General features: G+C 42.6%; 1 protein-coding gene across 5 annotated transcripts in view; it reads right to left on the bottom strand.

Annotated features, from left to right (window-relative positions):
- Window positions 1-5,173: 5,173 nt before the first annotated feature.
- fosl2 (FOS like 2, AP-1 transcription factor subunit) overlaps window positions 5,174-14,659 on the bottom strand; it is a 22,417-nt gene continuing 12,931 nt past the window's right edge. For 2 of the 5 annotated variants that reach the window (XM_063183428.1, XM_063183429.1), the window contains 4 exons: window positions 12,914-13,195; window positions 9,606-9,713; window positions 8,315-8,464; window positions 5,175-5,769 (listed from right to left, as the gene is read on the bottom strand). In XM_063183428.1, coding sequence (XP_063039498.1) covers window positions 5,272-5,769; window positions 8,315-8,464; window positions 9,606-9,713; window positions 12,914-13,195 — 1,038 coding nt within the window. In that variant the 3' untranslated portion in view covers window positions 5,175-5,271. Of the gene's footprint in view, window positions 5,770-8,314; window positions 8,465-9,605; window positions 9,714-12,913; window positions 13,196-14,659 lie in introns of all 5 variants that reach the window. The other 3 variants (XM_063183432.1, XM_063183430.1, XM_063183431.1) reach the window with 3 other exon arrangements.

Raw genomic sequence — 14,659 nt, 5'->3', positions numbered from 1 at the left:
ATCTGCATACACATACTGTACAAAGACATTTCATTTACAAAATAATTAGTCAATATTTCAAACCACAGTATCTCCCCAAGGTGTATTGATATAGACGTAGAGCCTATATAAGATGTATTGCCATGTTGTAGTAAAGCAGGGGTGGGAAACCTTTTTCATTCGAGGAGGGGCCACTTCAAATTTTATGAAGTCCTCCCAGGGCCATACTACAAGTATGAACACAAAGCAGGATTTGCCCCTGCACTTTAGGCCTATATTGAAGGCAGCCACCTTAAAAACAGACCCCACCTTCACTAAACCCAGGCCTATAGAACCTTTTTCATTCGAGGAAGGGCCACTTCAAATTTTATAAAGTCCTCCAAGGGCCGTAACTATGAATACAAACCAGGATTTCCCGGATAGTAAACCTTTACAACAGACCCCACCTTCACTTAGGCCCCCTGAAAATATAACTTCATTGTATTGCAAAAGTAACTTAATTTAACATTTCTTTACAAAACATTAAAATTATGTTGGTAGCCGCAGACGGCCCTCGAGACATAGGTTCCACACCCCTGCTGTAAAGGGAAAAGTTAACCTGTTATATATCTGAGCATCGAGCCGCACAACTTCAGAGGACGTCTCTGATCTGGGGTGAATTTCTCGAAACCAAAGTTGCTTACTACATTAGCTACTTCGTTGCTTTCAATGCATTTTCCCATTGGCAACTACCGAAGTTGCTAACAGGCTAACAACTTCCATTTTAAGAAACTCAGCCCAGATATGACTGTGGCAACCCATCTGAATTAGTTCTGCATATGGACTGGACTCCCACATCAATGAAAAATCCCTGATATTGTTTTTTTGTGTTATTTTCTTTATCAAATATAGAAAAAAATGGCAAATTGCAAAACTTGAACAACGCATTTCAGCTTGCCAAAGCACAGTGTTGTACTACTACTAGTAGGGTTGTAGATCGAACCGATTGCTGTATTAGACTTTTAACTAGTAGAGCTGTGAGGATACACTTGACTCAAGAGGCAAAATAAAAAATATCATAGGTGAACAAAATAGGATAGCAGACAATATTTCTTTTTTTAAATCCACCGTGGAACACTATATATCACTTAAAATCATTTAAATAAACAAAAAAGCGAGAAAGAAAATGTAGGGTGAGTTCAGGTAAATTGGGCCACTTTTTTGCATATAAATTAATGGTAAAAAAGTGGCCCAATTTGCCTGAATTCACAATAGAATCAGATTCAGCACGTATTACAAGTATCGTCCATCGTTCATCATCCATCCTCCGAAGTGATGTGCCAGTGCCACACATCTCCACATGTTGCAGCTCTATGGGTCATGGGTCAGCTCTGTGTTCCCACAGCCCATTGATCCCACAGCCCAATGGTCCCACAGCTTATTCTTATAGCTCCATGTTCCCACATTTTAAAGAAATTATTCAAATATAGGCCCTATGTTCTACAACTCCATGTTCCCACATCTCTGGGTAAACTAAGACAATATGCATTTGAAACATAGGGCCTAAACTGGGATAAATTCCTAGAAATGTGGGAACATGGATCAGCAGGAATATAAGGTGGGAGCAGTGGGCTGTGGGACCAATGGGCCTAAAAAATAATGTTAAAAATCTTAGTGATGTGGGACCAATGGGCTGTGGGACCAATGGGCTGTGGGAACATAGACACGCTCCTGTTGCAACATGTTGACATCTCCCCTGTGCTTCCACTATGCCTGTTAAGACAAACCCAGCACTACGTGTACAAAAGTGACGCTGTCGCTCTATCCTATAATATGTACAATATATAGAAAAAAAGGGAATAACCTTTCACAAAAACGATATAATATATATAATATGGCTCTTCACTGCTCTGACCGCCCTTCAACCTCACTCCTACACAGCAGATATTTTGGTGTTAATTCAACACTCACAGAGTGAAATATAACACCCACGGTGTTGATCTTACTCTCTAAGTGTTAAATTAACACTGTCAAATTTACTGTGTATTGTCAGCTGAGGTGGTCAGAGGACACCAGTCCAACGTATTGTACAGCCCATAGAAAGCACAAGTTAAAGAGTACAAATCAACAGAAAATTCAAATGAGTGTGGAATTTTGAAATGTGACATGTGATGGTAAAAATGACCTGGGGTGCATTTCTCAAAACCGAATTTGCTTACTACTACTATTAGCTACTTTGTTGTTTTCGATGCATTTTCCCATTGGCAACTACTGAAGTTGCTAGCAGGGTAACAACTTCTCTTTTGAGAAATGCACCCCAGATCAGTAGAGCCACAGCCAATAACAGTGATAGTGATTTGTTGTTAGCAATGCAAAGAGGACATTATGTTATCCTCTTGGTTTTTTGTGTGCCATTTTAATCCTTTCCATTTTTTTGTCGGTGTAAGTTGCATTGATAAGGGTTATTGTGAAGTGCTGTCAAACAGACACCAGCCAGAGTCTTCTGAATCCTCCAGGGTGATTAGGAAATATCCATTTGATATGTCGGCCAAAAAAAACTTTTAGACTTTTAGAGCAGCTGGCATATCTAAGTGAATTTCATCATCCCACCGATGCCAAATAGTGTGTTGATTTACAGGAGAGGCTTCTGATGGCAGCCTCCAGGACATGAAAGGGCATGACGAAGCTCTGCGTCTTGATGACTAACGCTGTCAGATGTGAAGAGCAACTCCAGATGTCTACTTATTCTTCACACAAGGGGTGCGTTCCAATATGCAACCTTGCGTCCTCCACTCGTGCTTGTGGCCTCATACCAGGAGGTAATACATCATGATGACAGCACTGACAACAGCATTATATTTCAATATCTCGCAAAAGCTCAATAGTAGTCCTTTTCTCATTTTCAAACAGAATTGTAAATGAAGAATAGTCCCCCAAAAAATGTTTTGGCTAGGCCGACAGCAGGGAAACTGTAATGTTTTCTCCACGGAGGGGCCAGGAGGCGGGGCGAGGCCACAAGCCCAAGTGGAGGACGCAAAGTCGCATATTGGAACGAACCCCTTGTCACGGGCCAACCGACCGAATGGCTGACTAGTCTGTCAGCTAGACATTGTGTGCTTCAGCTGATGCGTATTAAGACGAGACAACAGGTTTATGACTAAACAACAGCTCACTAAAAAACACTGCATTGTAAGTGGACCACCTGGCAACGACACCTAACATATTTAGATATGGACATGAAAGCACATGTAGGCGTGCTGTGCTGTGCTGTGCTGTGCTGTGGTGCATTTCTCGAAGCAGTATTTGCTCACTACATTAGCTACTTTGCAGTTTGCAATGCACTTTCCCATTGACAAATACCCAAGCTGCTAACTAGCTAACAACTACGCTTTCAAGAAACGCACCCCTGTGTTGTATGTTTGTGGTGTGCACTGCACGCTGTGCTTGTGTCTTTTTCATGGCGGTAAGTGCTTACAAGATGGGGTTTGGAGTTTGTAGGTACAACTTCTATCCAGAATTGAGAAATGTGATGAAGAACTTCTGGGGACGTACTCCATACTCAAGTTAGTTAGCGCCAGTCATCGGTTGGTGCTCATCGTTATTATATTTTGACATCAGACGATCCGTTATCTGTTGATCTTCAATGTGCTTCATTAATGCAATGCTTTGTTTTCCTCAGTCTTTGAGACATTTTGATATGAAATGAAATGATGAACGAGAAAGTTCAACACACGAATGACTACAAGATTGAACTCATGACAATATTTCTGAATACAACAATAAACAACAATCAACAACCAAACAAAAAAACCCAACAACAACTGATTGACGCCAAGTGATCAAAGACACTTAGCCCTTGAGGGTTCTTCCCCTTGACCAGAAGGTACAAAGCCCTCTGGACACCCCCCCCCACCCCCACTCCTACCCCCATGAAAAAGGAGAAGGATGAGGTTCACAAGAATGGTCCTGGCCTGGCCCATGAGACAATGGGAACGCTCTCGATTTATTTTTGATCGAAAGATCATCAAGGGTTATGATGTTGATTAGGAAAAGCAGTTTGTGAGGAGGGGTTGAGGAGCGGTGGAGGAGGGGGTGAGGAGCGGTGGAGGAGGGGTTGAGGAGCGGTGGAGGAGGGGTTGAGGAGCGGTGGAGGAGGGGTTGAGGAGCGGTGGAGGAGGGGGTTGAGGAGGGGGTGAGGAGCGGTGGAGGAGGGGTTGAGGAGCGGTGGAGGAGGGGTTGAGGAGCGGTGGAGGAGGGGGTGAGGAGGGGTTGAGGAGGGGTTGGGGGGTTGAGGAGGGGTTAGCTGCAGTCACTCTACTCTACTCTATACACAGGTGCAGACTGGCTCCTAACCAGGGGCACGTGTCGGGCACCACTAGGGGTATGCGAGCACACCTCAGGGTGTACGTGGAGAAATGTAATAACAAGAAAAATATATGGAGTGCAGTCACATTGGAATAGAGGAGAACATATAGAGCATGAATGATTGTGGGGTACATGTCATATGACAAAACTGCTTAGGGTGTGCGCAGGACAAAAAAGGGGTTGGGAATTGGGAAACACTGGTTTAGGGAGGCAGGAGGGTGGAGGAGTGGAGGAGGAGAAGTGGAGGGAGTCTTGGTAGGTAAACGCGCTGGTCTCCTTTCTGTAGGGTGGGGGAGTGGAATGGAGGGTGTGCTGGTCTCTCCTTCCTAGTAGTAGTAGTTAGGAGGGCCAGCAGGGTGGGGGAGAGGAGGGAGTGTGATGACTGGTCTCCTTGCTGTAGTTTAGAGCAGTGTTTCCCAACCAGGGGTACGTGTACCACTAGGGGTACGCAGTCACACTGCAGGGGGTACTTGGACATTTGTTATATTTTTTAAGCGATAAAGAACATGAATTAAGGGGTACTCGTGGCACAACTAAGAGGTTTTGGGGGTACGCAAGACAAAAAAGGTTGGAAAACACTGGTCTAGAGGGCCAGGAGAGTAGGGGAGAGGAGGGAGTCTGATGGCTGGTCTCCTTGCTGTAGGGTGGGTGAGTGGAGAGGAGGGCCTGCTGGTCTCCTTGCTGTAGTTTCGAGGGCCAGCAGGGTGGGGGGAGTGCAGGGGAGGGAGTCTTGGTTGGTAACCGCTGGTCTCCTTTCTGTAGGGTGGTTGAGTGGAATGGAGGGTGTGCTGGTCTCTCCTTCCTAGTAGTAGTAGTTAGGAGGGCCAGCAGGGTTGGGGAATGCAGGGAGTCCGATGACTGGTCTCCTAGTAGTAGGCCTTCCTACAGTGCCAGGAGGGTTGGGGAACGCAGGGAGTCAGATGACTGGTCTCCTAGTAGTAGGCCTTCCTACAGTGCCAGGAGGGTTGGGGAGTGCAGGGAATCTGACGACTGGTCTCCTCCACAGCTGCTGCTGCTGCGTCGGTGGGCCTTGCTGCAGGACTCGGACGAGGGCGAGGGGCTCTCCGCCTCCATCATGCTGGGGTAGGTGAAGATCAGACTCGGGGCGCCGCCCACCGCCGACACGGACATGGGCGTGGAGGCCGGCAGCACCGGGGTGTTCAGACTCTCCACCGCCGCGTCGCTGCAGAACACGCCAACGCCAACGCCGCCACTTCCTCCCATGGCCATGGGCTTGATGACGGAGGAGGGCTGAGGCTTGCTGCTCATCTCATCGTCCTCCTCGTCATCGTCGTCTTCGTCCTCGTCGTCCTCATCGCTCTCGTCGTCCTCCATGGGCTCCTGTTTGACCACCACGGGGTTCAGGTGGTTGACGTGGCAACGCTGCTGGGTTGCCATGGCGGCGGCGGTGGTGCGCATGGAGAGGGAGAGCGGGGCGCACTGCTGCTGTTGAATAAAGGAATGAAGGAATCAGTGGATGAATGGATGGATGATTTTATTTGACATCCTCAGTTCTTATATAGAATGACCTAAATACATGATTAAGTTCTATTCAAACCGCACCACATAGGCCTACTTAAATAACACTATAACACATTCTTAAATAAAAAAGAGCGTCAGGATAACACAATAATGCTTGAAATAAGGATGCAAATTATCGATTAATTCATTAATCATTAGTTGATTGCCTTATCAATCGACTTACGATTAATTGATAAGCGGCGTTTTTCCCCCGAAATCTCAAAGTTTCTCGGAAAAAAAAGAAAAAAAATCTCAAAATTTTAATACAAAATTGAGATAAAATACTAAATTTAAATTAATTATATTTAAATTCTTTAATCCAAAGGTGATTTAAATATCCCCTCTTAACACACACTCTTCAATGTCCATTTCACCTGGGTCTCTTGTCAGTTCTACTGTTGATTAATTGCGATAAATGTTTTTTTCGCTTATCGATTAATGCATTGATCAATTAAAGTTGATTAATCGATTAATTGTTTGCATCCCTAGCTCGAAAGCTTAAATCCATTGTGGTCCTACGTATGATGATTTAATGTAATATAGTGTAATGTAATGTAGTGTAGTACCTGCTGTGTGTCGTGATGGTGGTAGTCGTCGGGGAGTTTGCAGACGGGGTTGTAATGTAGTGTAATGTAATGTAATGTACTGAAGTGTAATGTAATGTAATGTAATGTAATATAATGCAATGTAGTGTAGTGTAATGTAATGTAGTATAATGTAATATAATGCAGTACATTACCTGCTGCGTCTCGTGGTGCCGACGGGGTTGTAATGTAGTGTAATGTAGTGTAGTGTAATGTAATGTAGCGCAGCGTAGTGTAGCGTAGCGTAGCGTAGCCTAATGTAGTGTAATACCTGCTGTGTCTCGTGGTGGTGGTAGTCGTCGAGGAGTTTGCAGACGGGGTTGTAATGTAGTGTAATGTAATGTAATGTACTGTAGTGTAATGTAATGTAATGTAATGTAATGTAATGCAATGTAGTGTAGTGTAATGTAATGTAATATAATGTAATATAATGCAGTACATTACCTGCTGCGTCTCGTGGTGCCGACGGGGTTGTAATGTAGTGTAATGTAGTGTAGTGTAATGTAATGTAGCGCAGCGTAGTGTAGCGTAGCGTAGCCTAGTGTAGTGTAATACCTGCTGTGTCTCGTGGTGGTGGTAGTCGTCGAGGAGTTTGCAGACGGGGTTGTAATGTAATGTAATGTAGTGTAATGTTCTGTAATCTACTGTAGTGTAATGTAATGTAATCTACTGTAGTGTAGTACCTGCTGTGTGTCGTGGTGGTGGTGGTGGTCGAGGAGTTTGCAGACAGGGTTGTAATGTAATGCAGTGTAATGTTCTGTAATCTACTGTAGTGTAATGTAATGTAATGTTCTGTAATCTACTGTAATGTAATATAATGTAATATAATGTAGTACATTACCTGCTGTGTGTCGTGGTGGTGGTGGTCGAGGAGTTTGCAGACAGGGTTGTAATGTAATGCAGTGTAATGTTCTGTAATCTACTGTAGTGTAATGTAATGTAATGTTCTGTAATCTACTGTAATGTAATATAATGCAGTACATTACCTGCTGTGTGTCGTGGTGGTGGTGGTGGTCGTCGGGGAGTTTGCAGACGGGGTTGTAATGTAATGCAGTGTAATGTTCTGTAATCTACTGTAATGTAATGCAATGTAATGTTCTGTAATCTACTGTAATGTAATATAATGTAATATAATGTAGTACATTACCTGCTGTGTGTCGTGGTGGTGGTGGTCGTCGGGGAGTTTGCAGACGGGGTTGTAATGTAATGTAATGTAATGTTGTGTGTAGTGTAGCGTAGCGTAGCCTAGTGTAGCGTAGCCTAGTGTAATGTAGTGTAGTACCTGCTGTGTGTCGTGGTGGTGGTGGTCGTCGGGGAGTTTGCAGACGGGGTTGTAATGTAATGTAATGTAATGTAATGTAGCGTAGCGTAGCCTAGTGTAGCGTAGCCTAGTGTAGCGTAGCGTAGCGTAGCCTAGTGTAGTGTAGCGTAGTGTAGTGTAGTGTAATACCTGCTGTGTGTCGTGGTGGTGGTGGTCGTCGGGGAGTTTGCAGACGGGGTTGTAATGTAATGTAATGTAATGTTCTGTAATCTACTGTAATGTAATATAATGTAATATAATGTAATGTTCTGTAATCTACTGTAGTGTAATATATTATAATGTCATGTAATGTTCTGTAATCTACTGTAGTGTAATATAATATAATGTAATATAATGTAATGTAGTGTAATGTAGTGTAGTGTAGTGTAATACCTGCTGTGTGTCGTGGTGGTGGTGGTCGTCGGGGAGTTTGCAGACGGGGTTGTAATGTAATGCAGTGTAATGTTCTGTAATCTACTGTAATGTGATGTAGTGTAATGTTCTGTAATCTACTGTAGTGTAATGTAATGTAATGTTCTGTAATCTACTGTAATGTAATATAATGTAATATAATGCAGTACATTACCTGCTGTGTGTCGTGGTGGTGGTGGTCGTCGGGGAGTTTGCAGACGGGGTTGTGGGCCACCAGCATGAACTCCAGCTTGTCCTTCTCCTTCTGAAGGACCTCGATCTCTTTCTGGAGGTCAGCCTTCTCTTCCTCCAACTTCTCCGTCTCCTAATAATAATATAATAATATTAATAATAATAATAATAATAATAATAATAATAATAATAATAATAATAATTATTATTATTATTATTATTATTATTATTATTATTATTATTATTGTTATTATTATTATTATTATTATTATTATTGTGTTTACTGTTTATAGTGCAATATCATCATACACCCACCACACACTTATCTGCTTCTCTGTCTCCTAATACAATAATAATAATAATAATAATAATAATAATAATAATAATAATAATAACAACAATAATAATAGTAATTATAATTATAATATAATTATAATAATGTTTATTGTTTATAGTGCAATAGTATCATACACCCACCACACACTTATCTGCTGGGGAGTGAGCTAAAAGTTCTAAAACACACCAGAAAGGTGTTTCTGTAACTACAAGTGCTCCTTATAAGTGGTTTTCAGTGAAAATGCTGAAGAGAAGGTGTAAGAACACTTCAATAAATTTGAATAAGAGAGTCAACTCAGGGTAATGTTATGTAACACGAGGTGTAGGGACCATATTGGAAATAAGTGTTTTACGCTTTTACATATAATCCCTTGGATACCACCCATTGTCTTCCTTTATCCATAAACAAACCCAGCACGTTACGGAATAATGGCATTTTCCCTGGTGAGCAAGAAGATAGTTCCACAGAAAGCACTGGTCACTGATTGTGAAAGGGATTCAGGTCCTGCTTATTCCGATATTACAAAGTACATCTTGGGTGTAGCAAAGAAAAACACATACACATCCGTCTCAAAAATAGGTGATATAGCAAAGTCAGCAACACCAAGCTCCCATTTCTCTTATTTAATGTGTAACGATTTGGGCAGCATACACTTCACCATATCTTAGTGTTGCATCTTGGGTGTAAACCACTAATACTGTGAGCCTGAGGTCAAGGTACCTGTTTGAATGCCAAAATATGATCAAAGTTAGAAAACTCCCTTTGGCACAAATGTAAGTGCCAAAAAAGAATGCCTCCTCCTTCGTTTTTTCTTCTTTTTTTACAGGAATCCTTATCTTCATATATTGCCCTGCCCTTTCTTGGAAACCTTACATTGTTTTCCTAACCACAATTGCATCATCAAGCACAAAGCAAGACCAATGAAATGTGTTCTTACTCCTTGAAGCATCTCGGTGAGCTCTCTCCTTCTGTTGCGACATTTGGCGGCGGCCAGCTTGTTCCGCTCCCTCCGCACCCTCCTCTTCTCCTCCTCCTCCGGAGTCAGCTGAGGTGAAACACAAAAACAATTAGGAAATCAGATGTGCAACTCCATAGAATTAGAAGAAAAACAATTATGAAATCAGATGTGCAATTCCATAGAATTAGAAGAAAAACAATTATGAAATCAGATGTGCAATTCCATAGAATTAGAAAAACAATTATGAAATCAGATGTGCAATTCCATAGAATTAGAAGAAAAACAATTATGAAATCAGATGTGCAATTCCATAGAATTAGAAAAACAATTATGAAATCAGATTTGCAATTCCATAGAATTAGGAAAACAATTATGAAATCAGATGTGCAATTCCATAGAATTAGAAGAAAAACAATTATGAAATCAGATTTGCAATTCCATAGAATTAGAAGAAAAACAACTGCACCTGCAGATTGACAATAGCAAGTTAAATAAGTTACACATATATCATAATATCACAAGTTTACCAGCTGCTTCAGAATTCCAAGTTAATCCTTATTGTAAGTTGTGTGAAGCTTTGCATTGCACCTTTGTCTTCAAATAACATACACAACTTAAAGGGACAGTTTGGTCAATTTCAACATGCAGTTGTATTGCTCACGCTACCCTTGACTTGTCAGTACCTGGTGATGCCACATTTTTCGGCTCAGCCCTTTCCGAGATATGAGCAATTCTAATGGGGGCAGCGTTTGTTTACATTTTTAAAAAATGAAACATAGGCCAACTCCAAATATTTTCCCAAAAGGTACTGCTGTTTGCTAGTTGTTTGCTGATGTTTTATAACCTTTTGGATGTTTTTGGGAATAAATAAACATGTTTTTTTACATGTAAACAAAGAGCTGCCCCCATTACAATGACCAGGATCTCGGAAACGACTGAAGAAGAAGAAAAAAAAATCTCAGGCACTGACAAGTCCAGGGTAGTGTGAGCATTACAACTGCATGTTGAAATTGACCAAACTGTCCCTTTAACACAACGTACAATAAAGATTTAAATTAACTAAAGAACTTAAATTCTGAGGCAGCTGGTAAAGTTGTGATTTCAAGTTGTAAATTGCTGTTGTCATTACAGTGTATAGCAGAATTAATTAACTATGCAAATGATCATGACTTGTTATCACTGATATCATTTTTTACAGAGTACAGTCATTTTCAAACTTTTCCACAATGTCAGTGTTTTTTTTCCAAACTCTTCAGCCTGTGTATTTCATCAGCATGAGAACTTCAAGCCTTGACTGGACTGGAGAGGTGGTGGCGGGGTCATCGCTAGGGTACTAGGCTACAGTAGTCATAGTTGCGGTGGTTGCGATGCTAGTTACTAGGTGAATCACGCTAGTTCTGTTCTCGGACGTCATTCTTTGTGTGTCTGCAACTGCCTCAACAATGGCTTCCCCTGTCTAGAACGCTGATGTTCCCACAGCAGGGCACATATCTTACAGTACATAAGGTTAAGTGGACAAAAAAGTGAATACATGTGGGTGTTATGACCTAACTCAGGGGTGTCAAACTCAAATTGACTGAGGGCCAAAATCAATATCTGGAACGAAGTCGCGGGCCGAACTCAACATTTATTTTTAAAAATGAACTAAAATTGTGTGTACATGCACTCCATATTCATAGTAAAATTTCACACACACTCTTTCCCATCATATTTGTTTGTTCAAATGTGTCTGCACATCCAGTGACACAGCAAATTTCATGTTCAAGTCATGTTACACTATAATTAAGGTGTATGTGGGCCAATTGTAATAGATATTTGAAATGATCTCGCGGGCCGAATAAAATGGCTTTGCGGGACAAATTTGTCCCCCGGGCTTGAGTTTGACATCCCTGACTAACTATTCAGACTACAATTTTGATGGTGGTGCACTGTAAAAAAAAAATGCAGCCAGTTAAACATAAAAAAGTAAGTTGCCCTGCTGCTGCCTTAAGTCTGTAAGTTAACTCAGCTTGAGGCTTATATTTGTGTCAACTCAGAAATCAAAGTTTCAAGTTTCATTGACTTAATGTTTTACAGTGTGGAAAAGCATCTGTCTCAAATCACAACGTAAGGTCCACTGTCCCAACCAACACCCTCGATTTGTTTATTTTGAGGTACTATAATATTGGCTTTAGTTCTACTTGTATATGGGTCAAAGACTTTTTTTGGGTTGCTTAGACGTCAGGTGGCGCAACAACATCTAATGCCCATAAATTAATAGGTAATTGGTGGTCGGTGCTCCAATGAGGCTGCCAGCGACCCTATCTGCAGTAAGAGGCTACAGCCTGCTCCCCTGTTGGTCTCTTTTGCGTCGTCCGAGGCCGTAGAGTAGAGTCAGAGATTCTTTAAGTAGAGATATGCCAACATAATAGGTTGCTATGGGCACCTAACATGACCAGGTTCCGGTCTGCCTTAAGGGGCGTGTCATAATACTCCTAGCATTGAATAGAACAGTCCTCAGGTCTGCCTAGGTCTGCCTAAAGGGGGATCCCCCCCAATAATAGAACCCGGAAACAATGGACCAATGGAACTTCTCTCTCTCTACTCTCTCTGGTAGAGTATGGTTATTATATTACTATTACAGCATGCCACTGGTGGTTAAAGGTGCTATGCCCTCACCTGTTCGTCCCTCTTGCGTCGTCCGCGTGCGTCACCGATGGAGCGTATGACTCCAGGCCTGGAGAGTGACCTAACTAAGCACCGCCCCCTCTCAGCTGTCTCCTTCTCAACGCCCCCCTAGGGCTCACCAACGCCCCCTGAAGCCTGCTCTCACCTGTTCGTCTCTCTTGCGGCGCCCGCGGTCATGTTATGACATAAGTGTTTTAAAGGGTTAAAGCCTGTTCACCTGTTCGTCCCTCTTGCGGCGCCCGCGGGCATGTTATAACACACAGTGTTTTAAAGGGTTAAAGCCTGTTTACCTGTTCGTCCCTCTTGCGGCGCCCGTGGGCGTCCCCGATGGAGCGTATGACTCCCGGCCTGGAGAGGGCGGTGTGACCTAACTATGGTTATTGTATGGTCCCTCACCTGTTCGTCCCTCTTGCGGCGCCCGTGGGCGTCCCCGATGGAGCGTATGACTCCCGGCCTGGAGAGGGCGGTGTGACCTAACTATGGTTATTATTATTGTATGGTCCCTCACCTGTTCGTCTCTCTTGCGGCGCCCACGGGCGTCCCCAATGGAGCGTATGACTCCCGGCCTGGAGAGGGCGGTGTGACCTAACTATGGTTATTATTATTGTATGGTCCCTCACCTGTTCGTCCCTCTTGCGGCGCCCGCGTGCGTCCCCAATGGAGCGTATGACTCCCGGCCTGGAGAGGGCGGTGTGTCCCAGCAGGGCGTGCGTGGTGGTGTGGTGGTGGTGTCCTCCAGAGAGGCCGGCGGGGAGGCCGTAGGGGTGCGAGCGCGTGTACGGGCTGGACATGGAGGTGATGACCGTGGGCTGCACCATCCACTGGAGGTCCTGACTGGTAGTGATGGCGTTGATGGTGGGGATGAAGGCACTGCTCGAACCCGGCATCTCGATACGGTATTTCTGTTTGAATAAATAAATAAAGGAGAGAGAGACAGAGACAGAGACAGAGACAGAGACAGAGACAGGGAGAGAAATACTTAGTGACATGGCCTGGAATCTGGAGTATGTCATGTTATACTGTAGATATGACTGTTGCTGGGAAAAGGCGAGAGAGATAGACAGAGAGAGAGAGAGAGAGAGAGAAAGAGAAAGAGAGAGAAAGAAAGAATTATATACAATTCTTGGAATACAGAAGCACAAAATGTGTTGGCACCTGGCTGAGATGTAAGCCATTTATTTACCAATGCAACATTTGTTTTTGTGAGAGAAAGAGAAAGAGAAAGCAAAAGAAAGAGAAAGATAGACAAAGAGAGAGAGAGAAAGAGAGACAGAAATACCTAATGAAATGGCCTAGAATCTAGATTATGGCCTGTTATACTGTAGATATCACTGCTTGTTTACTGGGAAAAGGAGAGAGAGAGAGAGAGAAAGAGAGAGAGAGAGAGAGAGAGAGAGAGAGAGAGAGAGAGAGAATACAAAATGAAGACTGGGGCTCTACAAGAGCAGGGTCGCCCCTCTCAACCTTCAAGAAGCAAGTCAAGACTCATCTCTTCCAAGAGAGTTTCCCTACATAACATAACTAACTCTTCTCACATCTAATCATGGGTACTAACCTGAACTACATTTCATAGGTCTTTCACTGTTCTTCTGCTATCTATCTGTTCTACATTACATGTATACTGCTGTACTCTGTACTAACTCCTTACTCTGTACTTGAATCTTAAATCTAGACTCAAGACAAAGCTGTTCTCAGATGCTTTCCTCTATATCATTCTTATTTTTATTTTTATTTTTTTACCATGTGTTTCATCTTAATGTTTAAATTTTCTTTGACTCTAATTTCTTTCTTTCTTTCTTTCTTTCTTTCTTTCTTTCTTTCTTTCTTTCTTTCTTTCTATCTTTCTTTCTTTCTTTCTTTCTTTCTTTTTGCATTTGTTTTTTGTGAAGCACATTGAGTTGCACCTATGAAATGCGCTATACAAATAAACTTGCCTTGCCTTGAATATCCTCCTTGTAAGCCACTCTCGTCAAAAGCGTCTGCTAAAAGTAATTTAATGTAAAGTAATGTAAAACGATTGAAGAAAATGACAGAGATCATGGCCTGTTATAATGCACACATCGCTGTTTGATGTTCTGAGCCTGGGGGGAAAAAAATCTAGTTACCAGCATTCACTAAGAGCAGCTGTTTCCGGTTAAGAGAAGTTTCCAGTTAATATGTTCTTCTCTTCTTTGGTAGTCCAATGGGGGAATAAGTTGGATACAGTCATACATTCTTTTCACCGATAAGAATTTCCTAAGCTGACAAAGTGCTTGGTCATACAGTATTTTACAGTACATTCAACGGCTTCAGACTATTTTTTTAAGTGTCTGCCAAATGCAATGTAATATCACATTAGGCCAGGCGTTCCTAACCTTTTCCAACTC

This window comes from Engraulis encrasicolus, chromosome 19 (genome assembly GCF_034702125.1).
Source record: "Engraulis encrasicolus isolate BLACKSEA-1 chromosome 19, IST_EnEncr_1.0, whole genome shotgun sequence".
In the NCBI taxonomy this organism is placed as follows: Eukaryota; Metazoa; Chordata; class Actinopteri; order Clupeiformes; family Engraulidae; genus Engraulis; species Engraulis encrasicolus.
Note: the sequence above shows the minus strand (reverse complement) of the source record. Positions and strands in the feature narration are given on the sequence as shown.